General features: G+C 41.2%; 1 protein-coding gene across 4 annotated transcripts in view; it reads left to right on the top strand.

Annotated features, from left to right (window-relative positions):
• Positions 1 to 24,591, top strand: part of COLGALT2 (collagen beta(1-O)galactosyltransferase 2) — a 137,473-nt gene that overhangs the window by 100,656 nt on the left and 12,226 nt on the right. For all 4 annotated transcript variants that reach the window (XM_049868104.1, XM_049868105.1, XM_049868103.1 and 1 more), the window contains 3 exons: positions 4,437 to 4,556; positions 14,358 to 14,434; positions 22,475 to 22,581. In XM_049868104.1, the coding sequence (XP_049724061.1) occupies positions 4,437 to 4,556; positions 14,358 to 14,434; positions 22,475 to 22,581 (304 nt within the window). The remainder of the gene's footprint in view (positions 1 to 4,436; positions 4,557 to 14,357; positions 14,435 to 22,474; positions 22,582 to 24,591) is intronic.

The following is a 24,591-nucleotide window of genomic DNA, read 5'->3' as shown; positions in this document are numbered from 1 at the left end:
TAATAGAAATTCAAGCTGCAACTCACACAGCTGAGGCCATCTTTAAAGCCATAGTTGTCCTCACTCCTGAGTGTTAGATTTGCTAGAAATGGGTGCATTTGGAGGAAATATGGAAAGCTTATTTTTTTCTCCCTGGCTGCTAGAGCAATTTAGACCCTTTGGCCAGGTGTAGACATTTTTTAGGCCTTGTGCCAGGGCAAAAGCAAGGTTCTTATCCTCAGGTGGATTGGAAGTTTTCATGAAGGTTCTTACGTCAGTGTTAATGGAAACTGCTTCTTTCAGCTTGGTCAGTGATTTGCTCTGACTTCTCCAGGATGGGAAGCAGAGTCAGGGCATTCTCACTCTTCAAGTTGTGCCAGTCCCTCCACTTCAGTGCTGTAAGTGTGGATGTTCCAGGAAAGTGAGCAATTAACAATTACAATAATGATCATCGCCTAACAGAGTCTTCCTTTGTATGTCACTGCACAAAGCATTACTGTGACCCCACACACTAAGTTATTATGATACATTTTAAAAAAAAAACCAATAACCGGATATTTGGGCTGGAAGAGTGACACAGACTGGGCAGGTATTTTTCAGCTCTTCCCTCAGCTTGTTCACAGGACTTCATGCTTTACTGGTCAGACTTCCCACAGGCCTTTTCCAGAACACTGAAAGCAGGTGCATTCTTGATTGGTGACTCAGTTGGGAGAGAGAAAATGAAGGCGAGAATCAATCCACAAGCCTTTACTATCATGCCTAGCATTGTGTCAGGCTCTTTGTTAGTTGAGATAAGACCTTCCTGTGGGAAAACAGCTAACAGGATGAAGTAGTAAAAGCCAAGGTCCAGATGAGTGGTGCTGACTCTGAACAGGACAGGAGACGAGGCAGGAAGCAATCACTGTCACTTGGGAGAATGAATGAGCCCTTCTGACAGTTCTGTGGTTCTAAGTAATATTATATATCTTGAAGCATTTTAAGGAGAGACAAGGATAAGCCCAAGAATATCATGTGCAGATCATTGAGTTTCTCTCAGATCTTCCCTTTTTCCATCCAAAACAAAAACAAAGCATTTCTCCTTTCCCTTAAGACTTGATGAAAGATTATTTGAATTCTTTTGTTCTTGCTCTTATAAAGCTCCCTAGCTGTGTATCCCCAATTGGAACATAATTTTTAGAGCATCAAAAGGAAATAAGGGTCTACGTGTCCCTGGCAGGACCATCTAACCACAAACCATGGTCCTTAATCTTTCACCTCAGACTCCGGTCATTATCACATGTGAGTGACAACTGAGGGGATAATCGCATCGTGCTGTTGTGCAGGAGGCGTGGCTGCCTGATTAGCCCAAGAGGAGAGCACTGTCAGTCATGGACAGGCTCTGTGGCTATTATGAGGCTGGGTCAAGTGTTCGTATCTCATTGTGGCCAGTGGTCCGGGCTTTATATCATGTCCACAGGAAATATTCTTGGTGCCAGCCAGTCATCTTCCAAATGTCTGCTGTGAATCAAAAGAGGCAGGAGATGAGGGCATGACTTGGAAAGTCACAGCTTCTCTGAGATTAATTTTTCATCACCCAGGATAGAGATAATTATGTCAATCTACAATGTTAGGATACTATGTGAATTCAAGGAAATGTTTGTATCTTCATAAGAGAAGCAAAGTCCTTTAAAGTATAGATAGTATGATTCATCTTTCTTTTTCAAATGAAAATAGTTTTCCCTAGAAGCAACATTCACCGTGAGTGCCTGGTTCCTTGATAGAGTTTATCTAATTATCAACACGTTTCCTCTTTATATATTTTTAAATCAAATTATCCATGCATATTGTTTAAAGAGTTCAAGTAGTTCCCTAAGGTTTATTATAAAATTAGAAGTCCCCTGTATATCACCCCCTGCATCATTTCCCTTTTCTAGAAGGCAACCACTTTTATCTCTTCTAGATGATTATATTAATATAATATTTGAATCCATGTTTCTAAATAACATGCTTGCATTGCTGCTTCTTGATTTTTTGTTTTTATTTTAGACATTATCTATTGGCTCTCCATTACAGAAGATGAAGAATTAGTTCTCTCTCCTTCTTTTGCCCCCTCCATGCAAGCACGTGCTTCCCATCACCCCATCTTCTCAACATAGTTATATGGTAATTTAAGATAGATTTATTCTCAGTGTTTATGTTGTTATAATCATGTAAATTAGAGATTCAGACCAGTTCCTCCAAGTTCAGTCATGGCCAAGGAAGCGAAACCAGAACAGACCCAAATTTTTAAAATGTTTAAAATTTGGGTGAACTGGAATAATAACTGAAATGGGAAAAATTATGAGTCGAAGCCCTGCTAGGAACCTAATCTCCCTCTTAGGAAACAAGGGCAGCATACTCGTTTCATAGCAACCAAATCTCTTGCCCATCAGATTTTGAGCAGAGTTGGAAACAGCAGGGCCCTGCTCAAAGACTGTGGCCAACAGCACCACTTTGAGTGTGCATTGCCCTCCACAGTCCTGCCAATAATCCAGCCTCACAGATCAGGTTCCTGAAAGGGCTCACTACACCTCTTCCAAGTCTCCTGTTCCAGGGCTTCTACCATAATTTTCCCCATCCCAGTTATCGTTCTTGATCACCAAAGTTGTAAAACTTTGGGTCTGTTCTAGTTTTGTTTTGTTGGTCATGACCAAACCAGTTCAAACCAATTCAAAGCTTTGACGTAAACTCAATTCTAAGCCAAGACATTTAGTACACTATGGTTAATTTTCCTTTCATGTCTAACTTAATAATTGCCTTGGGGGGGGGCTTAGTTTTATTTTTACTAATGCAATCCAAAACTAGTAACTAATTGTCTAAAACTCCTCTCAGGATGTTCAGATTCATCATTTGTTCTTGTTGCATGTTTGTGAAGCTCTCTCTCCTAGAGCCTTCTGAGATACTGTAATCTGATGGTACCACAGCATCAACCTAGTACTCCTTTCTCTTCTGTTTTGTATCAAATCTCCTGTTTTCAGTATTCCAAGTCTATCTCATTCTTTGTAATATTCTCCCCTTACCTACTTCTTCTTTACATCTTCCAATAACTTTCTGAGAAAGAGTAATAAGAAGTAAATATTTTAGGACTTGCATGTCTGAAAAGGCCTTTTTGTGTACCCTCACACTTGATGGATAGGTTGGCTAGGTATCATATTATGTTTTTACTGAAGCATTGGAAAGTTAAATGGTAAAATGGTTTAGCAAATTAGGGTAGACTGGCAACCAAAATATTACATCTTTTTCCTTTCACTTCCTGAATTCATCATGATTTTGTAAGAGGGTGCATTTCGGTTTGATGTTCCCCAGAAGCATTCTTGTGAGCAAACAGCAGAGCTAGTGAGGTGGAAGTTCACTTGAAGGCAAGCGGAGTGACAGTGCTTGGTGAACCAGACCTGATTTGAGCCAGATTTAGTAAAGGAGGGGGATAAAGGTTTTTTTTTCTTTTCTCATTCTTCTCTGCTAATGCCATGAGACAGCTTCACATGATTTGGCATCTGATGCAGCTGACCTGAGGAAATTTCATTGCAAAAAATAGAGAAGTGGCTATGCAAATAATTCTTTCTCTAAAAAGCACTAATGATTATAGCAATTAACAAATCAGAAACTTGGACACATGGACCAGAGCTTGGCAATCTTAAGCAATCTTTTCCTTAGTCAGCACTGTCAGTTACTGAATCTGTATGAGACCATCTTTATTCCCATATCCCTAGCTGTCTGGTTGATTATAGACGCTTTGTAACTCTCTGAATTAACTTGCTGGGGCTGTGAAAACAAGCGTTGAATACTAGAGGGTTGTGGTATATTTCTGGTATTGTCTTCTGCAGGTTCTTAACTGGATGCAAAATACAGGCTTTGTTTTGTTCCTTTTTTCAGCTACTATAGACATTTCATGTCTGTTGGTTGATTCCAAGTCCAGGTTTTTGAAGAGAAGAAATAAAACCAAGAAGTGTTGTAGAAATTAATTTTTTTTTTCACTATTTGCCTAGATTTAGCTTTAATAATCTGTCAGGATTTTTCTGTCTGCTTTCATATCAAACATGGATTCCATTCCTTATTTTCTCCTTATTTCCTGTAGGTGGATTATAGTGTTCCGTTCTGCTCCCTGGAGCAGGAATTCCTTGCCTCCCTTTTGATCCCTTCATGCCTTTAGTGTTCATTTCAGGCCAGCAGTGTGGTTTTTCTTCAGAGAGAAAAAAAATCAATTTCCTATGAGCTGAAGAATGGCCCAGTGTTTTTATTGGCCCCTAAATGCCGTGTTTTACTTTCTTAATAAAGGAACATTTTTGAGGTCTACAGACAGTACCTGGGACAGTTACATGTGTGATTTCAGTGTCAGGCCGCTTCAGCCACACTCGGACCTCCTTTCTGCCAATTGTCATTATAGAACAAAAAATTGTGGTTTCTGATTGGTCTGCTTTGTCCCTTTCTTGGGTTCCCAGGCATCCAGATGTACCTCTGCAACAGAGAGCACTATGGCTACCTTCCCATCCCCCTGAGGCCGCATCAGACCCTGCAGGAGGACATCGAGAACCTCATCCACGTCCAGATAGAAGCAATGAGTGAGTGACCCAGGAGCAGGGGTGACGGCTTGTTTTTCATTTCACCAGTTGCCATACAACTACTTCTCCCTCTTCCAAGGCCCTCACATGCCACCAGTCTGCCTTGGCTCAAACATAGAGATCCATTTGTTTGTTCATTAATTCATTCCTCAAAAGTTTTCCATATGAAATATGAATATTACAGGGTCTTTGCCTTCAGAGAGCTTCTTGTCCAGGTGGAGAGCGGAGTACACAAGTACACTTGTCACAAAACAGTGTTTTGTGGTATGGATTGGAACTTGACTCTGCAGCTTTCTAATTATATGACCTGGGACAACTAATTTAATCTCCTTAGTTGTAAGCGGAGGTAATAGTACCTTACAAAGTTTTTGTACCGATTCCCCATGATGTGGGCAAAAATCCAATAGCAACAAGAATAATTGTGACTTCAATTTAATAATCGCTTGTGATCTAACAGATACCATGCTAAGCACTTTTTGTATATTGTTTTGTAATTGTTACAATAACTCAATAAGGGATTTTATTATTCCCATATTAAAGGTGAGGAAACTGAGGTATAGAGAGGTTAAGTAACTCGCCCTGAATCATTCCACTAAACAGATGACAGATTAGGATTTGAACCAAGCCTGTTTTCTCCAAAGCTCACGTCCTAAACATTGTGTTGTTACTGCCTCTGGGCCTTGTGTGATGGCAGAATTTGTAAATTGCTCAATAATCAGCATATGTTTTGGGTATATTTACTATTATGTGTACTGTACAACAATTGCTAAAAAAGAAAGTAACTGATCCACACTGTCTAGGGGAGAATGTCAGGAATAGCTTCCAAAAGAGGGACTATTTATAGTAAACATTCAAACAACATTTGAGAAGTTGTGTTGTTCATCACTAGAGCATAAGATGGGCATGTGCAGGTGGTGGGGATGGTTGGGGAGGCACAGTGGGAAGTGAAGCTGGAAAATGGGCAGAGACCCAGCCAGAAGGACCTCTAATATATAAGAACATGCTTGGACTTTTCCGAAAGAAAGGGGAACCTTTCAGAGGATTTTAACAGAGATAAGTCAGGTTGAAATTTGGATTTAGGAAGATCCCTCTAGTGATAAGAGAAGGATGGATGGAGCAGGAGGGGAACAATGGGTGCTGGTCTCAGGCCAGAGGTGAGGAAGCCATTTTGGACGATGCATGGCAAACTAGACAAAAGATGGTGAGGGTCTAGGCTGGGACAGTAGCAGTGGGAATGGAGAGAAAGGACAGATTGAGACACTAAGATAGACTTGAAAGAATTTAGACTAGAGTTGGCTGTAAAGAATGAGCAAAAGGAAGGCATAGAGAAAAACTCCCCATTTCTGACTTGGGTGTCTGGGATAGTTGTAGGAACTTTGAATGGGGAACAACATGTTGCCTGTATCTGTTTCCTGCACTAAATCATAAATTCTTTTTCATTGTGTTAGTCTCAGGACCAGTAGTCACCCAGTAAATGTTTGTTGAATGATTGAATGAATGAATGAGTGAATTCAGTTGGAGATGTTCAGTAAGTAGTTGGATAGATGAATCTGGAACTTAAGTGCTATCAGGCCAAAAAATGTCAGGTTGAGTTTCATCAACAAGGTAATGTGATAACCTAGAATTTCAAGAAAGCAGGTGCGTGAGATGTGGAAGGAAGTACAAGTAAGATGAGGTCTGAAAAAGGTTCAGTGGCTTTTTCCATTAATGCCCGTAGCAAGAATGGTTTCAGAGAAGTGATAGGAGCTGACTCAGAATTCAAAGGGTTAAGAAGTAATTAAGAAGTAGGGAAATAGAAAAGGCAGAGATTTTTCTTTCAAGAAATGTGGTTGGGATCAGAAGGTGAGAAAGACAGTAATAATTAAAAAGACTCATCAGAGTATTCCTTTAAACAGCAAGCTGTCCAGCTGAATTTAAACAGGATGCTTTTTGCAAGACATTCATTAACGGGATTTACCGGGGACATGTTGGTGGTGTAGAGCAAGATACAGGTACGGACCATATTCAGGAGGTAGGAGAGCAGCGTTCCTGCTGTTACAACCTTTGATGCTGACATGCATGATACTTTGCAACCATTTAGCCTTTCCTCATCTCATTATCCCTGGGTTTGAAAAAAGAAACAGGAGCTCACTATCACATACAAAGAGAATTATGAGGATAATTAACATAAAAATAGTGTTCTTGAGGGGGTAGATTAGAATTGAGTAAGGAGCTGGTTCGCTATGTCAGTATTTTTTTAAACTAGGAATGTCTTCTGTGAATTTCTTTACCACATAGTGTTTCTGCCTCCTTCTCTATCTTCTAGGCCCTAGAGGGGGAAAGTTGTGTGGTGGGTGGTACAGAGGGGTGGTCTTACTGCCCTCTATCCCAAGTACCTAGCACAACACATGACAATTACCAAATCAAACCAAACCCGTTGCTGGCGAATCGACTCCGACTCATAGCAACCCTTACCTGGTACCAAACAAATATTTGCTGAATGCATGAATAAGTAAATGAATGAACACTGTATTGCAAAGAGCACTGAACTTGAAACTGTAATAATAGACATTAACCCATGTCCTGTCACTTACAATGAGCTTTAGTTCCTTTATCTATACATTAAGCATAGTAACACTGACTTTTCAGGGTTGGGAGGAATAAATAAAATAATATACATCAACTCTACAAAATAATGAAGCATTGCTGCTATTATGATTCCATTCACTGCTTGGTAGTGTGGTATTGTTCTGCCTTTCATCATCCCTGTTTCATTACTATCTGCCTTATAATTTTATTAAAATTTCAGAATATGAATTTTAAACTATAGAAAATAATTGGGATAGCACATATTTGGAAAATAAAATTTTCAGGGTAATAATACTAAGGTATAGAATGGCTCATGTAGAATTAAAAGGTTGGGAATGATGAAATCATATCTGTCAAGTAACCTCCTCTAGGGGAAGATGGATGAAATAGTGTCTGGAACCCAATGGTTAGTAAATAAATGGCTGCTAGGAGTCCTGGTGTCGCAGTGGTTAAGAGCTACAGCCGCTAATCAAAAGGTCAGCAATTCAAATCCACCAACCGCCTTGGAAACCCTATGGGGCAGTTCTGTCCCATAGGGTGGCTATGAGTTGGAATCGACTTGACGGCAATAGGTGTGGGTTTATGATTTAATTGGGGAGATAAGACAGATATAAAAGGACACTGACAATACAGGATAGTGTGGGGCAGGTGCTTTGTGAAAGGAGCAGATATAAGGACAGTAGGAGTTTGGAGTGAGGAGAGATTGCTGTGAGCTAGTGTAATCCAGGAGAGCTTCAAGTCCTAATGATTCTTAAGCTAAGATGTGAGGGAAATGTGGATTTTAGACAAGTGTAGTGATATTGCGAGGATGCTACAAGCCGAAGAAACAGACTGACCAAAGACGTTGTTCAAGAGCATTCTCACCCCGAAAGAGAGTTGGCTTAAAACAGTTGTGGTGGTGGTGTTAAGTGCCATCAAGTCAGTTCTGATTCATAGTGACCCTAAGTACAACAGATGGAAATACTGCCCAGTCCTGTGCCATCCTCACAATCATTGTTATGCTTGAGCCCATCATTTCAGACAGTGTGTCAATCCATCTCATTGAGTGCCTTCCTCTCTTTTGCTGATCCTCTACTTTACCAAGCACGTTGTATTTCTCCAGGGACTGGTCCCTCCTGAAAACATGTTGAAAGTACGTGAGGTGAGGTCTTGCCATCCTTTCCTCTAAGGAGCATTCTGGCTGTACTTCTTCCGGGACACATTTCTTTGTTCTTTTGGTAGTCCATGGTACATTCAATATTCTTAGCCAACACCATAATTCAAATGCATCAATTCTTCTTTGGTTTTCCTTATTCATTGTCTAGCTTTCATATGCATGTGAGGCAATTGAAAACGCCATGGTTTGGGTCAGGCACACCTCAGTCCTCAAAGTGACATCTTTGCTTTTTTAAAACACTTTGAAGGAGTCTTTTGCAGCTTGAAAGAGTAGAAGAGAATAAAGTTTGAGAATTTGGATTGGCTTCATTGTTGCGGTCCTTGAATGCCCAGATAAAGAATTTGGGACCTCATCCTATAAAAAGTAAGGAGCCAGTGGAAGTTTTAAAAAAGAGAATCAGGCTATAAGTATTTATTAAACACATTCTTTGTTCCATGTATTGTTCAAAATGCTAGGGATACGGCAGTGAATAAAACAGACAAAATGTCTGCATCAGAGAATTTATATTCTAACAGAGTGAGATGGACAGTATAACAAGGGAGCAACCACGAGAATATTTGGGGGAAAATTGTCCCAAGCATAAAGAACAGCACATGCAAAGACCATAAGACAAGAAAGAGCTTAGGGCATTTGAAGAGCAAAAAGCCAGTCTGGTTGGGGTATAGAGAATGAGTTGAATGGAAGGAAATGAGGTCATAGAGGAAGAGTCCAGGCATGCAGAGCCTTGTAGGCCACAGTGAGGGATTTGGATTCTAAGAATTTGAATTCTATTCTAAGAATAATAAGAAACCATTGAGGAGTGGCATGATGCAATTTATGCATTTAGAGAGATCACTCAGGCTGGTTGTGCATATTATAGTGTAGAGGACAAAGGTGGAGGAGGGAGACCAATGCATCTCTCTTGGTAATAGATAATGGTAGCTTGGATGCAAGCTGTAGCATCCAAGGAAGGTGGCGAGAAGCCAATGGATTCAGGATGTATTTTTGATGGTAGAGCCAAATGACGGTACAGAGATGTGGATGCAGCTCATGAAAGGAAGAAAGGAATCAAGAATGAGTCCAGGATTTTGGCCTGGAATCTTGTATACTGTTAACTGAGATGGGAAAGGCTTTATGGGGTAGATTTGGGGAGGAAGTTTTGGTCATGTCAAGTTTAAGATATTTGTTAGATATCTGAATGGAGAGGTCAGGAAATAGTTGAATATATGAATCCAGAGATCAGGGGAGAAGCTCCAGTTATAGGTAGACATTTGAGAGATATCAACATAAAAAGGATATTTGAAGCCTTGAAACAGGGTAAATTCATGTAGAAAGAGAACATAGAAAAAGAAAAACAGAGATGGGCAGATCCCTGAGGGAGAGAAACAGCCAGAAACCCTGGAGGAAAAGCTGGCAAGTAAATTGGCACAAAAACTTAAAGAAGTGTTTTGAAAAGGAGACAGATGGATGGCTGCTGAGAAATCAAGTATGTTGAGGATAGAGAATTGATTTTTGATTCTGTCAGGATAAAGGTCTGTGATGGCCTTATTAAGAGCCACTTAAGAGCAACAACAAGAACAAAAATCCATTGGAGTGGGTCAAAGAGAGAGAATGAGGAGATGAGAAAGTGCAATCTTGTGATGGGGACCAGAGAAATGGGTGGTAGCCGATAGTGGATGAGTGATCAAGGGAGAGATATTTTTGTTTGTTTTTAGGATAGGAACATTACAGCATGTTTTCCAACATACAAGAAGAACTTGATCATGTAGAAGAGAAGAATATAATTTCAAGACTGAAGTCTTTGAGAAAACAAGAGCAGTTTTAACCCAGAACAATACTGGAGAGGTTGTTCAGATAAGAACAGACATGCGTCCTCCCCTAGAGTGGAGAGAGGGCAGAGTGTGTAGGTATAGATGCAGCTGGGTTTATGGGTCCGAAGTGAAAGGAAGAGGTAGGTCTAATTTGATTTTAAATATGTTCTGTATGAAAAAGTTAGACCAGCCATCATCTGGAGAGAGGTGTTGGATTTCAGGAGACAGGAGAAAGCATAAAATTTACTGGTAAAGTAAATTTACTAAGGAAATGGTGCCATCTACTAAAAAAAAAAAAAAGAGTGAAGATAAGATGTGATGAATGTGAACGCACTAAACAGATTTTAAAGCCCTTAAATGTCTGGTGTGACTGTCACGGTGGAGGTCAGAGCTGTGCTTGAGGAAGATTATTTTGACAGCAGTGTGCAGGATGAGTTAGAATGAAGCAAGACTGAGTGCACGAAAGTTTAGAAAATTTCAAGAGCCCAGGTGTGGTGGGTAAGGACCTGAGCCAGGGTGGTGGCAGCAGCAATGGAAGGGAAAAAAAGTTAAGAGAAACTGTGGAGAACAAGTGTTAGAATTTGATCCAAGTACAATCTCTTAAATCCTTTCCAGACACCACTGGGCTGGTGCCCTGTACACTGGATGGTGTGTCCTGTAGTGTAAACCACAGAAGGAATGGCAAGCGATGGTCACCCAGAAGCAAGGATATAACGAACTGAGCCACTGTGAACCCAGTGCAGTTGCCCAAGGCCAACGTAACACCATGGTTTGCAGGGACTAGCTTTTTGGGGGCAGTGTAGATAGAGGTTATAAGCTTAGGTGCAAGAGTCAGGCCTAGGTTCAAATCCCAGCTCTACCTTCTCTGTGACCTTGGGCAAATCCTTTAAGCCTTTGTTTCCTTGTCTGTAAAAAATAGGGACATTCATACCTATCCCGTGATGCATTTTGTGAAGATTAAATAAATTTGATTATATATGTCAAGAGTGTAGCCCAGAGTGCAGTGGGTGATAAAATCTCTGTTACAATAGCTATTATTACTCCTGGCCCCTGGCTGTGCAAACAGTTCACATGCTCAGAGGATAAATGAAAGGTGCCAGGTTGGAGTCTACCTTGCCTGAGGCTCCTCGGGAGAAAGGCCTGGTAATCTACTTCTGAAAACTCAGCCATTGAAAACCCTATGGAACACAGTTCTACTCTGACACTCGGGCATACATGGGGAATAGAAATTGACTCAGTGGCAACTGGTTTATTATTATCCCTAAAAAAAATACCTCTTGAAAATATTCAGGAGTCAATGAAGCCCATTGTCACCAGTGGTGGCACAGGGAGGGGCTACGTACGGATTCAATGAGAGACTGGATAAATTATGAATGATGGGGTCAGAAATGACCACAAACAAATGCTGGGTTATACCTAACCTTTGAATCTGACATCAGCAAAGACACCCAAAGCCCTCTTCCCTCCTACCCATTGGTCCTCCACCCCCTGTAAGTCTCTTAGACCTGACTCAATATATCATTTCCTGTGTACCTTTATGGCTTAGCTCTGCCTTCAGTGGCAAAACCCAGGCACACTTGTCTGATATTTTTGCTCAATGGTGGCTTTCTGGAGCCAGCCACTTGTGGCTTTTTCAGGATACTTCTACTGTGAACGGGATGTCTGTCCACATTAGAAGGAAGCAGAGTGGCTAAAAGCAGTCTCTTTGGTTGAAATATTAAAGCCACACAGGCCATCTGTTTGCCAAATGGAGACCAGAAGCCTGGAAAGGGTAACTCAGAATGTAACCCTTCCCATGTCTACGGCCCAGAGACTGAGAGCTAGACTGCTCCTTAAACAATATTTTGTACAGGAAGGAGTTTGTATGCTGTTTCTTTCTATTAAAAACCTGATGTGTACATGGTAGACCCTCAATATTTGTTGATTTTGAAATAAATCAATGAGGAGTGGAGTGGAGCAGAAGCGACCAAAAAATTCTGGTCTGCTATTGGAAAATAAGCATATACATTGTGTGGCTGTGACTTAGAAGAGCTGGATTTGAAGTAATGAGACCCGCTCTTATGTTTGGCTTAGAGAACCTGTCTCACTATATTCTAGAATTTTAAATCATTTGATCATAAACTAGATGCAATGGTTTCTCTTTAAAATCTCAGTGAGGGGTAAGTTAAACAGATAATACCCTTTGGACAGTATCTCAGTCAGAATGGGCCAAGTTATGCTGGGATATCAAACAACATCAAAATCTCACTGGCTAATATAATGAAGGGTTTCTTCCTGCTATGCAAAGCCTGCAGCAGTCCTGGCGTCTCTCCTGGGCAGCTGCCCTCCATGTGTTGGTGCGACATTCCAGGCAGCTTCAAAGCTGTGGCTTCTCCATATCAATACATGCTACTGTGATCATCATGGTGAGGCAGGTTTGGGGGAGAAGAGTCTGGAAAGTTGAGCAGCAGGAATTAAATGCTTTTCCAGCAAGTCAAATGGCCATTGCTATCTTCGAGGGCAAGGAAGGGTAATCCTCTCCTGTGTCTGGAATAGAGAAGACATTGGCAAACAGGAAACCCTGGTGGTGTAGTCGTTAAGTGCTACGGCTGCTAACCAAAGGGTCAACAGCTCGAATCCACCAGGTGCTCCTGGGAAACTCTATTGGGCAGTTCTACGCTGTCTATAGGGTTGCTATGAGTCTATAGGGTTGCTATGAGTCGGAATTGACTCAACGGCACCGGGCTTGGTTTTGGTTTTGGATTGGCAAACAGTCATAAGGGCAATCACAGATAGTTCCGTAAACAGCCCAATTACTACTCTCATTTGAAATATTCTTTGTATTACCACTGCAAGGAAAACTAGTTGAGTGCTTTGAATTTCCATAATACAAAAAAAAAAAAAATCTTTAAGACCTTCTTGGGTTTTTTAACCGAGCTTGCTTCCAATCTATAAAATATATAGTTCATAAACAAAGCTTTTTTTGAGTGGCAAATAAATAAAACTTTTGTAACCCAGTGAGGGTGGATCCTGCCGGGTTGACCCCTTGAGTCAATCGTGAGACACCAGGCCTTTAAGAAAGAGAAAGTAGACTTTACTGCAAGCCGGTCAAGCAAGGAGCTCGGAGACTAAGTCTCAAATCAAGCTCCCTGAGGTTGGGGATTCTAGGGCAGTTACAGCGTTCAGGATAGGGAATTTATGCATAATTCATGAAGTTTCTGGGAATAGACAGACAATTTCATAGCAGCTGGGGGGCATGTGTTTTTTGGGGGGTATGATGCATGAAGTTTATCTAAGGACAGCTTTGTGGCCTGTTGCTCATGTCCGAATGGAGGGGGGTGGTTGGTGAGTACCGAAGTGGCCTTGAGTAGAGAAGCAGTAAGATGACCTTGGGCTATTACACAGAAATACCTTCTCAGGAACTCACAGGCCCAGGTGCGATGGGAGGAGGGGGAACAGTTTAACCCTGTTGGTTACAGTCCAGGAGAGCAAACAGTGTAACTCTGCCGGCTATGCTTTCATTATTCAGTTTGCAATGTCTCTTCCACCTGGAAGCTTCCCTTTAACTCTGTACCAAGTTCTAGGTCTGGCTCTCGGGGGTAAGAAGATGTTAAAACAAGGACCTTTGGTATATCCGTGACTAAACCTGCCTGAATGAGATAAAAATAATCCCAGACCTTGACAATTATAAATTTATAGAAAAAGGCATTATTAAAAAAAAAAAAAATCTAGCTTATTTTTGAGCTCTTTCAGCATGAACCACAGTAAGTAATACCTAAGAGTTATTGACCATTTACTGCGTTAATTTACAAGGGTGAGGGCTTTGTACGTAGTGTCTCATTTCAAGTTTGTAGCATCCTAAGGGACGTACTTTTATTTTCCCCGTTTTACACATGATGAAACAGGAATAGAGAGGGCAACTAACTCTCCCAGGACCTCATAGGCCAAGGTTTGGACACAGATCATCTGACTCCAGAGCCTTCCTTCTCTTACCTGTTACCCAGAACAGCCTCCAAATACTCTTAAAATAAGTCTTAAGGGAAATGGAGCAAATATTGCAATCTGCATATAAATAAGTGCTCATGAAAACTCTGACCATCGGGGTGCTTGTAGAGCAAGAAATTGTATCCTAGGCTGCTCCATCCTAGAGAACTGCAGGGCAGTAGGGTTCATAAGGCCTGAGGCATTATCCCCTGGCCTGGACATCCAAGTCGTGTTCCTGCCCTTGGGATCAGGTGTGCAGATGGAATTCTGTTCTCCCGATCCTTTCACTGACGATTCACTCTGCATGTTTCTTGTGTCTTCCAGTTGACCGTCCTCCAATGGAACCCTCCCAGTTTGTCTCGGTTGCCCCTAAATATCCAGACAAGATGGGATTTGATGAGGTAGGAAAGGTGTCTCTGCATATGTGTGCATGTGTGTGGGTGTGCACATGTACATGCGTGTGGTATGCTGTATGTATATACCACGGACATCTGAGAGTTAGCAAGACCCTTGGTCTGGCTGCTGAAAAGGCACTGAAGTCTTGAAGAAACTACTCATATTTTGTTGTGCTTCAGTTTTGTTATCTTAAAAAAGGAGGATCACGGTGAAAAAAGTGTGTTAGTCATTGAGCCAGAAAGAAGTTACAATTTAGTAGCAAAGGTGAACTTGAAATTTTCTAGGAACAGGTATTGCCATATTTTATCAATATTCAAGTGTAGGATAAAGAGGATATATGTTTTAGGTGTTGGAAGGCTTTTATTTTATCCCGCCACATCTGAATGAATGGAAACCATTTTGGAATACTCCATACTTTGTTTTCTTTCTGCTGTTCTTCTATGGAAAAATGTTAGAGGGCAAGGTTGAGAGGACAAAGCAAGAAAGAAAAAAGAAACTTACTCTAAAATTCTACCTTTCAGTGGCAAGAACATAATATTAATATTCACATAATAATATTATTATAGTTTCCATTGCATAAAGGATGAAGTACAAGTGTAAAGAGATGTTTGTCCTGGGAATGTGCACATAAAGAGATGTCTATCTTGGGAATACGCACTACGGGTGCTTGATGGGGCCAGACTTATGATTCCAAGCCACTGAATCCTTCTTGGGTCCCTCCTGTAGCCACTGCCAAGCATATTCAGGTAGAGCTTGGAGGTCTAGAGGCTACAACAGTGCCTCAGGAATCCATAAACTGGTATAGTGTTCTTCCATGGATTCTGGATATGTCACAGGCCAAGTTTTATGCTTCACATACTTCATCGCCACTGCTTTAATTGGAAGAAAGTGCCTTGTTTATCACCTTGTACCATATACATACATGCCCTCAAAGTCCTGCTATCTGAAAGAGCTGCTGGAACTGGGAATCAGGATTTCTGTTGTTAAATTGAGTGGGAGCTGGTCTTCAGAGATGGAAAAGAGTATTTCGTTAATATTAAGTGGAAAAGAGTTATCAGCTATTATGCATCTTCACAGAGGGCAGAATGAGAAGAGATGGATTGCAGTGTAGTAGAGTCCTTGGGAGGATCCCTGGTGGTACAGTGGCTATGCACTCACTGCTAACCGAAAGGTTGGTGGTTCAAACCCACCAGCAGCTCCGTGGGAGAAAGATTTGGCAGTCTACTTCTGCAAAGATTTACAGCCTTGGAAACCCTGTGGGGCAGTTCTATTCTGTACTATAGGGTCATCATGAGTAAAAATCGACTTAGCGGCAATGGGTTAGAGTCCTTGGGTGGCGCAAACAGTTAACGTACTCAGTTGCTAACCATAAGGTTTGAAGGTTTGGGTCCACCAGAGGTGTTTCAAAAGAAAGTCCTGGCTATCTACTTCTGAAAAATCAGCCATTAAAAACCTTGTGGAGTACGAGGAGTTGGTGTTGACTTGACAGCAACTGATGAGAGAAGAATTAGGCTAAATTGTAAACAGTTTTCAAAAAACAATCAAGGCTGCAGAAAAGGTTGTCCAACACCACACATTGGCCTGGCTTCCATGTATCCTTACCTGAAATTCTCACCTACTCCTCCTCTTTCAGTTCTCTACCTGAAAAGACCCAAGTGTCTGGATATATATTTGTTTTCCTCCTAAGACAAATCCCTAAGAGGACAAGACAAAGCAAATAAAATGGGGCAAAACCAGAACTTTCTAGCTCTGGTCCCCTATTTCGCAGGCCTGGATGTAAGGACTAGGCCACTCCTAGAGACCCACTGGATAATTCCAACTCTAGGAAGGGACATAGGCTCAGAAAATCTACTTTTCTAAGCCCAGAATAGTCCTCTGTGTGTCTGGAATAGAGATTGGAGGGTAGAAAAAGGGATTTTTGAGGGCCTTTTCAACCCTCCTAGTGCTCCATGACCTAGTTGAGAGTGTCTGGGCTGTATTTGGCTGCATAACCCTTTTCTCTGTTTACCGTCCGTTAAGTATGAAGGAGCTGTCTGTGTTTTTCCTTCACAGCTACAGTTTTTATTGCACTTGTCCTGGCGGGGTCTGGAATTACATTATTATTTGCTAAAGTTTTCCCAGATGAGAGGTCTTGGGCTCCGGGCTACTTTTTGTTGTATCTTTGTTTTTGTTTTGTTTTTTTTCTTATGCTGTGATGTAACCCCAAGTGGCTCCATTTTTACACATGAGAAAATGCCTTTCCCTGTGCATATTTGTAAAACTGGAGGATGGAACATGGCTTCCTGGAGCATGATAATTCTAAACAGGGAGAAAATGAAATATAAAGGAACACACCCATTAAGTTACAAAGCCCAGCTAATGAGGCAAATTGATTTACCACAGAAATTATGTTTTTAAAAAGATAATTACCCAGTTAAGTAAACAAAGGAGGCAATAAAATATGATGCACTTAATCCATTTCGCCCTAAATCAAGTGGGTAATTTTTCCAAAGAGTATGTGTTGCTCTCTATCAGTTTCTTTGTTCAGGCTTTACAAATGGATGGAAGTGAGACAATTTTGCAAGAAAGGGTTGAAATTTTAGTTAGGGTAGCTTTAATCCCAATAAGATATATGATATATTTACAATTACATTCAGAATGACCATGTGAACCAAAGCCTAAAACTTATTGCCATGGAGTCACTTCTGACTCACAGTGACCGTATAGGACAAAGTAGAACTACCCCATAGGATTTCAAAGGCTGTAATCTTTAAGGAACGTGTCTGTCATACTCTGGGGGCTTGTGTGTTGCTGTGATGCTGGAAGCTATGCCACCAGTATTCAGATACCAGCAGGGTCACCCATGGAGGACAGGTTTCAGCTGAGCTTCCAGACTAAGACAGGCTGGGAAGAAGGATCCAGCAGTCTACTTCTGAAAAGCATTAGCCAGTGAAAACCTTATGAATAGCAGTGGAACATTGTCTGATATAGTGCTGGAAGGTGAGCCCCCCAGGTTGGAAGGCACTCAAAAGATGACTGGGGAAGAGGTGTCTCCTCAAAGTAGAGTCGACCTTAATGATGTGGATGGAGTAAAGCTTTCGGGACCTTCACTCGCTGATGTGGTATGAATCAAAATGAGAAGAAACAGCTGCAAACATCCATTAATAATCGGAACCTGGAATTTATGAAGTATGAATCTAGAAAAATTGGAAGTTGTCAAAAATGAAATGGAAGGCATAAACATCAATATTCTAGGCATTAGTGAGCTGAATTGGACTGGTATTGGCCATTTTGAATCAGACAATCATGTAGTCTACTATGCTGGGAATGTCAACTTGAAGAGGAATGGTGTTGCATTCATCGTCAAAAAGAGTGTTTCAAGATCTATCCTGAAGTACAATGCTGTCACTGATAGGATAATATCCATATGCCTACAAGGAAGACCAGTTAATACAACTATTATTCAAATTTGCACACCAACCACTAAGGCCAAAGATAAAGAAATAGAAGATTTTTATCAGCTGCTGCAGTCTGAAATTGATCAAACATGCAATCAAGATGCATTGATAATTACTGGCAATTGGAACGCAAAAGTTGGAAACAAAGAAGGATCAAAAAAAAAAGGATCAGTAGTTGGAAAATGTGGTCTTGGTGATAAAAACAATGCCGGAGATCGAATGATAGAATTTTGCAAGACCGACTCCTTCATTGCAAAAACCTTCTTTCACCAACATAAACGGCGACTATACACATGGACCTCGCCAGATGGAAAACACAGAAATCAAATTTACTACATCTGTGGAAAGAGATGATGGAAAAGCTCAATATTATCAGTCAGAACAAGGCCAGGGGCCGACTGTGGAACAGACCATCAATTGCTCATATGCAAGTTCAAGCTGAAACTGAAGAAAATCAGAGCAAGTCCACGAGAGCCAAAATATGACCTTGAGTACGTCCCACCTGAATTTCAAGACCATCTGAAGAATAGATTTGACGCATTGAATACTATTGGCCGAAGACCATACAAGCTGTGGAATAACATCAAGGGCATCATCCATGAAGAAAGCAAGAGGTCACTGAAAAGACAGGAAAGAAAGAAAAGACCAAGATGGATGTCAGAGGAGACTCTGAAACTTGCTCTCGAACGTCAAGCAGGTAAAGCAAAGGAAGAATTGATGAAGTAAAAGAACTGAACGGAAGATTTCAAAGGGCGGCTCGAGAAGACAAAGTGAAGTATTATAACGACATGTGCAAAGAGCCGGAGATGGAAAACCAAAAGGGAAAAACATGCTCCGCGTTTCTCAAGCTGAAAGAACTGAAGAAAAAATTCAAGCCTCAAGTTGCACTAGTGAAGGACTCCATGGGGAAAATATTAAACGACGCAGGAAGCATCAAAAGAAGATGGAAGGAATACAAAGAGTCATTATACCAGAAAGAATTAGTCAATGTTCAACCATTTCAAGAGGTAGCATATGATCAGGAACCGATGGTACTGAAGGAAGAAGTCCAAGCTGCTCTGAAGGCATTGGCAAAAAACAAGGCTCCAGAAATCGATGGAATATCAATTGAGATGTTTCAACAAACAGATGCAGTGCTGGAGGTGCTCATTCGTCTATGCCAAGAAATATGGAAGACAGCTTCCTGGCCAACTAACTGGAAGAGATCCATATTTATCCCTATTCCCAAGAAAGGTGATCCAACCGAATGTGGAAATTATAGAACAATATTGTTAATATCACACGGAAGCAAAATTTTGCTGAAGATCACTCAAAAACGGCTGTAGCAGTATATCGACAGGGAACTGCCAGAAATTCAGGCCGGTTTCAGAAGAGGTTGTGGAACCAGGGATATCATTGCTGATGTCAGATGGATCCTGGCTGAAAGCAGAGAATACCAGAAGGCTGTTTACCTGTGTTTTATTGACTATGCAAAGGCATTCGACTGTGTGGATCATAACAAACTATGGATAACATTGTGAAGAATGGGAATTCCAGAACACCTAACTGTGCTCATGAGGAACCTTTACATAGATCAAGAGGTAGTTGTTCGGACAGAACAAGGGGACACTGATTGGTTTAATGTCAGGAAAGGTGTGCGTCAGGGTTGTATTCTTTCACCACACCTATTCAATCTGTAGGCCGGGCAATTAATACGAGAAGCTGGACTATATGAAGAAGAACGGGGCATCAGGATTGGAGGAAGACTCATTAACAATCTGCGTTATGCAGATGACACAACCTTGCTTGCTGAAAGTGAAGAGGATTTGAAGCACTTACTAATGAAGATCAAAGACCACAGCCTTCAGTATGGATTGCACCTCAACATAAAGGAAACAAAAATCCTCACAACTGGACCAATGAGCAACATCATGATAACCAAACACAAACCCACTGCCGTCGAGTCGATTCCGACTCGTAGCGACCCTATAGGACAGAGTAGAGCTGCCCCATAGAGTTTCCAAGGAGTGCCTGGCAGATTTGAACTGCCGACCTCTTGGTTAGCAGCTGTAGCACTTAACCACTATGCCACCAGGGTTTCCAACATCGTGATAAACGGAGAAAAGATTGAAGTTGTCAAGGATTTCATTTTACTTGGATCCACAATCAACAGCCATGGAAGCAGCAGTCAAGAAACCAAAAGACACATTGCACTGGGTAAATCTGCTGCAAAGGACCTCTTCAAAGTGTTGAAGAGCAAAGATGGCACCTTGAAGACTAAGGTGCGCCTGACCTGAGCCATGGTATTTTCAATCGCATCATATGCCTGTAAAAGCTGGACAGTGAATAAGGAAGGCCGAAGAAGAATTGACGCCTTTGAATTGTGGTGTTGGCGAAGAATATTGAACACACCATGGACTGCCAAAAGAACGAACAAATCTGTCCTAGAAGAAGTACAGCCAGAATGCTCCTTAGGGGCAAGGATGGCGAAACTTCATCTTACATACTGTCAGGAGAGATCAGTCCCCGGAGAAGGACATCATGCTTGGCAGAGTACGGGGTCAGCGGAAAAGAGGAAGGCCCTCAACGAGGTGGATTGCCACAGTGGCTGCAACAATGAGCTCAAGCATAACAATGATTGTAAGGATGGCTCAGGGCCGGGCCACGTTTTGTTCTGTTGTGCATAGGGTCGCTCTGAGTCGGAACCAACTCGATGGCACCTAACAACAACAATCTTTAAGGAAACAGATTGCCACATCTTTCTTCCATGGAGCAGCTGGTGGGTTCGAAACACCAACCTTCTGATTAGCAGCTGAGCTAACCACTATGACAGCAGGGCTCCAAACCAAAGCTTAACCCAGTATGACCTCAATTCCAGAATTATTCTCCTTTACTCTGGCAATAGCATAAAGCAAACTTTATCATCAACCTTGTATCATAGAAGTTTTAATCTACACAAGACCTGAGGGATAAATTTGTTCAGCTCTCTCTTTTACAGCCAAGGTAACTGGACACAGAAGTATTAAATGTCTTTCTCAAAGTCATTAGATGCTCAGTCAAATCAAAGTCAAGACCACCTGACTTTATTCCTGTAGGTTTTCCCTGTACCATGCTTTGTGTAAGGAGCCCTGGAGGTGCAGTGATTAAGCGCTCAGCTGCTAACCAGAAGGTTGGCAGTTAGAGCCCACCCATCAGCTCCGTGGGAGAAAAGACCTGGTGATCTGTTCCAGTAAAGATTATAGCTTAGAAAACCCTATGGGGCAGTGCTGCTCTGCCACATCGGGTCAATATGAGTCAGAATCGACTCAGTGGCACACCATAACAACTGCCATTTGAAGTCCGCCTCTCTTGATGTACTAGTTTAATGTATTAAAGTGAGTTTATTATTGCTTGTAGCAAAAGGACCTTATTAAAACACTAATTTACCTTTAATGGCATTCATGAGGCTTCAGGTCCTTCTGTGGTTCCTAAGTCCAGGAATTCTCAGGACTGCCTCCATATCTGTGGAGCCCTGGTGGTGTAGTGCTTAAGCGTTTGGCTGCTAACCGAAAAGGTCCACAGTTCAAATCCACCAGCCTCTCCTTGGAAACCCCATGGGGCAGTTCTTCTCTGTCCTACAGGGTCACTGTGAGTTGGAATCGACTCGATGGCGACAGGTTTTGTTTTGGGCCTCTTTATCTGTAGTGGCCTTGTTATGAGTATATGTTCAGTGCAGCCGCCAGGGATTTAAGGGCTAAGGCTTTGTCCTCACGAGAGGAAATGCAAAATGCACATTTTTTGTGACTTCGCAGACCAGTAGGTGTCCTCGCTATTGCATTTTTTACACATAGTTTAGAAATTCTGCCTTTCCATTTCTCCCTTCTCTTTCCCACAGGACTACTCCCAAGGAGTGGGCCCCTTCTCTTTACTTCTTTCAGAAAACATTCCCTTCTCTTTAACGGAATGTTTAAAGAAGGTACTAAAATTGGACTTTGATAATTCGGTTTGGAGTTTTGGAAATAAAAGTAATGAGTCAAGACTTTACTTTTTTCTTATTCTTTAATGGCTTTAAATTTGTCTACAGTGGGTATAAGTTGTAATAATAGCTAATATGTAGTACTCAGGAGGTATGACCACTATTATCCCAGTTTTACAGTTGAGGAAACTGAGACATAGGAACTGGCCCAAGACACACAATAAATAACAGTCACGACCTAAACTCAGATCTGCTTATGAATTTAATCTCTTGCCAAACTGCCTCCCAACTCTCAGTGATGGATATTTTGGTTTTAATTCACCTTGAACTCCTAAAGAGTAACTTTTTTAACTTTCCTATTTGAAGAGCCATGAGAACATATTCATTAATGAGCATCAGAAAAAACTAAGAGGGATTAAGTACTACAAATGGCTGGGTTCGGAAAACAATTCTGTTTGGATTGCTGTCATTTCCCTTCATACTCTTAATATGAAATACATAAATAAGTTTCACTTGTCATCCTGCCTCCATGTCCCAAAATCTTCACCATGGTTTTTCCAGCCTTCCCTCTGTTTATGCTACCTAAAGCCTTGCTCTTTATATTTACTTATCTTTCCAAACAGTCTAAAATAAAACTCAAGTAATTTCTGTTTCTTCTCTCTTTCTTGGGTTAGATTTTCATGATAAACCTCAAACGCCGAAAGGACAGGCGGGACCGGATGTTGCGCACACTGTACGAACAGGAAATTGAGGTCAAGATTGTCGAGGCTGTGGATGGAAAGTGAGTTGGTTTTTAATCCCTTTGCAGATGTGGTTGGAGTGGGGATATGCCTCCAGTGACTGGAGGCTAATCCTGGGTGGGAGGAATCTGCAGGTATTAAAGGATGGATGCTTTTTTTTTTTCTTAGTTTGGTAAATATATAGGCAACAAAACATTTGCCATTTCAACAATGTTCGTGTGTACAGTTCGGTAACATTAATTGTGTTCGTCATGTTGTTCAACCATCACCATGAACTGTTCCTGAATTTTTCCATCACTCTTAACAGAAGCTCAGTGTCCCCTAAGGGAAAGACACATTTTTAAAACAGTCACGTGAAGTCTGAGTTGGGGGGAGATTCTCTGATCTGTCGTAGCATTTAAGCTAATTTCATCCTGTGGAGGAGGCCTGAAATCCACTCCATCTGGCAATGATCTTTGGACCTCATTAGCCCGAAAACTCGCGTTGGCAGTGACTTTGCTTTGTCTCTGGGACTCTTCCAGTGGTTGTGGTGGTATCTAGCTTTCTGTAATGTGTTGGAAGGGACGCCACAGAGCTGCATTCAGAGCCTGATTTAAAGAAAAGTGCTGAAACTTGGGAGACCTGAGGAAAATAAATGGGAAAATACGTAACAGTCTGCAGGTCCTGTTGTGTGATATGCCTGACACAGCTGGCCTGGGCTGATCAATCAGAGTGTCTGTTTTTCCCAGGATTGTGGCAGGAAGGTCACAAAGCACATGTGATAGTTTCTTTGTAGTTTTCTTTGTAGGGTCTTCTTAGCTGTTGTGTTTTGTTTTGCTTTGCCTTGCCCTTGTAGTTGGCACTCTAAACAATTTCAAAGTGTAGGTTTTTATAAAACCTGTGTTTTGTTACTTGTTAGTTTTTGTTTTCATGTTACTCGTTCGTTTTGAAAGGAGCCCTGGTGCACAGTGGTTCACGTGCACGGTTGCTAACTGAAAAGTCAGCAGTTTGAATCCACCAGCAGCTCTGCAGTAAAAAGATGGGGCAGTCTGCTTCTGTAAAGATTATAACCTTGGAAACCCTACAGGGCAGTTCTCCTGTGTCCTATAGATTGCTATGAGTTGAAATCGACTCGGCAGCAATGGGTTTTGTTTTCTGGGTTTAGGCTGTTACAGAAGTTCTCATCACTCCTTCAGAGAATCTCATCAGTGTTTCCTGAAGTGTGGCCCAAGCACCCACATCAGAATCCCTGGGGCTTAACTAAGAAGGCAGCTTCCTATGTCCCACTGCAGACCTATGGAATCAGGATCTGTAGGGATGGGGCCCAGGATCTGCTTTTAAGGAGCCATGAAGAGATGTTTGGGTAGGTTTGCCAGAAAAAATACAGTTAACCAGTTAAATTTTCCCCATATATTGCATGGGCTTAGTTATACTAAAAATTTATTTGTTGTTTATCTGAAATATAAATTTGACCAGGCTTCCTTTATTTTTACTTGCTAAATCTGGCCACCCTATTCTTGGGTGCAGTAAATTTTAGGAACTATTTCTTCAAACACCACTAGGAGCCCCAATTCAATTCATAGGCCACACAGAACAGAAAAACTAGTTGAGTTGTAAGAGTTCTTTGTATATTCTGGATACTAGATACTTATCAAATGTATAATTTGCAATTATTTTCCCATTCTATAGGCTATCTTTTTACTTTCTTTAGGGTGTCTTTTGAAGCACAAAAGTTTTAGATTTTGATGAAGTCCAATGTATCTATTTTTTATTTTGTTGCTTGTGGTTTGGTGTCATATCTAAGAAACCATCAACCAAAGCAAGATTATGAAGATTTACTCCTATGGTTTTTTTCTAAGAGTTTTAGAATTTTAGCTCTTTTACTTAGACTTTTGATCCGTTTTTAGGTTATTTTGTATATGGGAGTCTAAATTCATTCTTTTGTATGTGGATGTCCAATTGTCCCAGCATCATTTGTCAAAAAGACTACCCCCTTCCATTGGATTGTCTTGATACCCTTGTTAAAAATGAATTGATCATAAAGAAAGGGTTTATTTTTGGATTTTTAATTC

The sequence above is a fragment of the Elephas maximus genome, chromosome 24 (genome assembly GCF_024166365.1).
Source record: "Elephas maximus indicus isolate mEleMax1 chromosome 24, mEleMax1 primary haplotype, whole genome shotgun sequence".
NCBI lineage: Eukaryota > Metazoa > Chordata > Mammalia > Proboscidea > Elephantidae > Elephas > Elephas maximus.
Note: the sequence above shows the minus strand (reverse complement) of the source record. Positions and strands in the feature narration are given on the sequence as shown.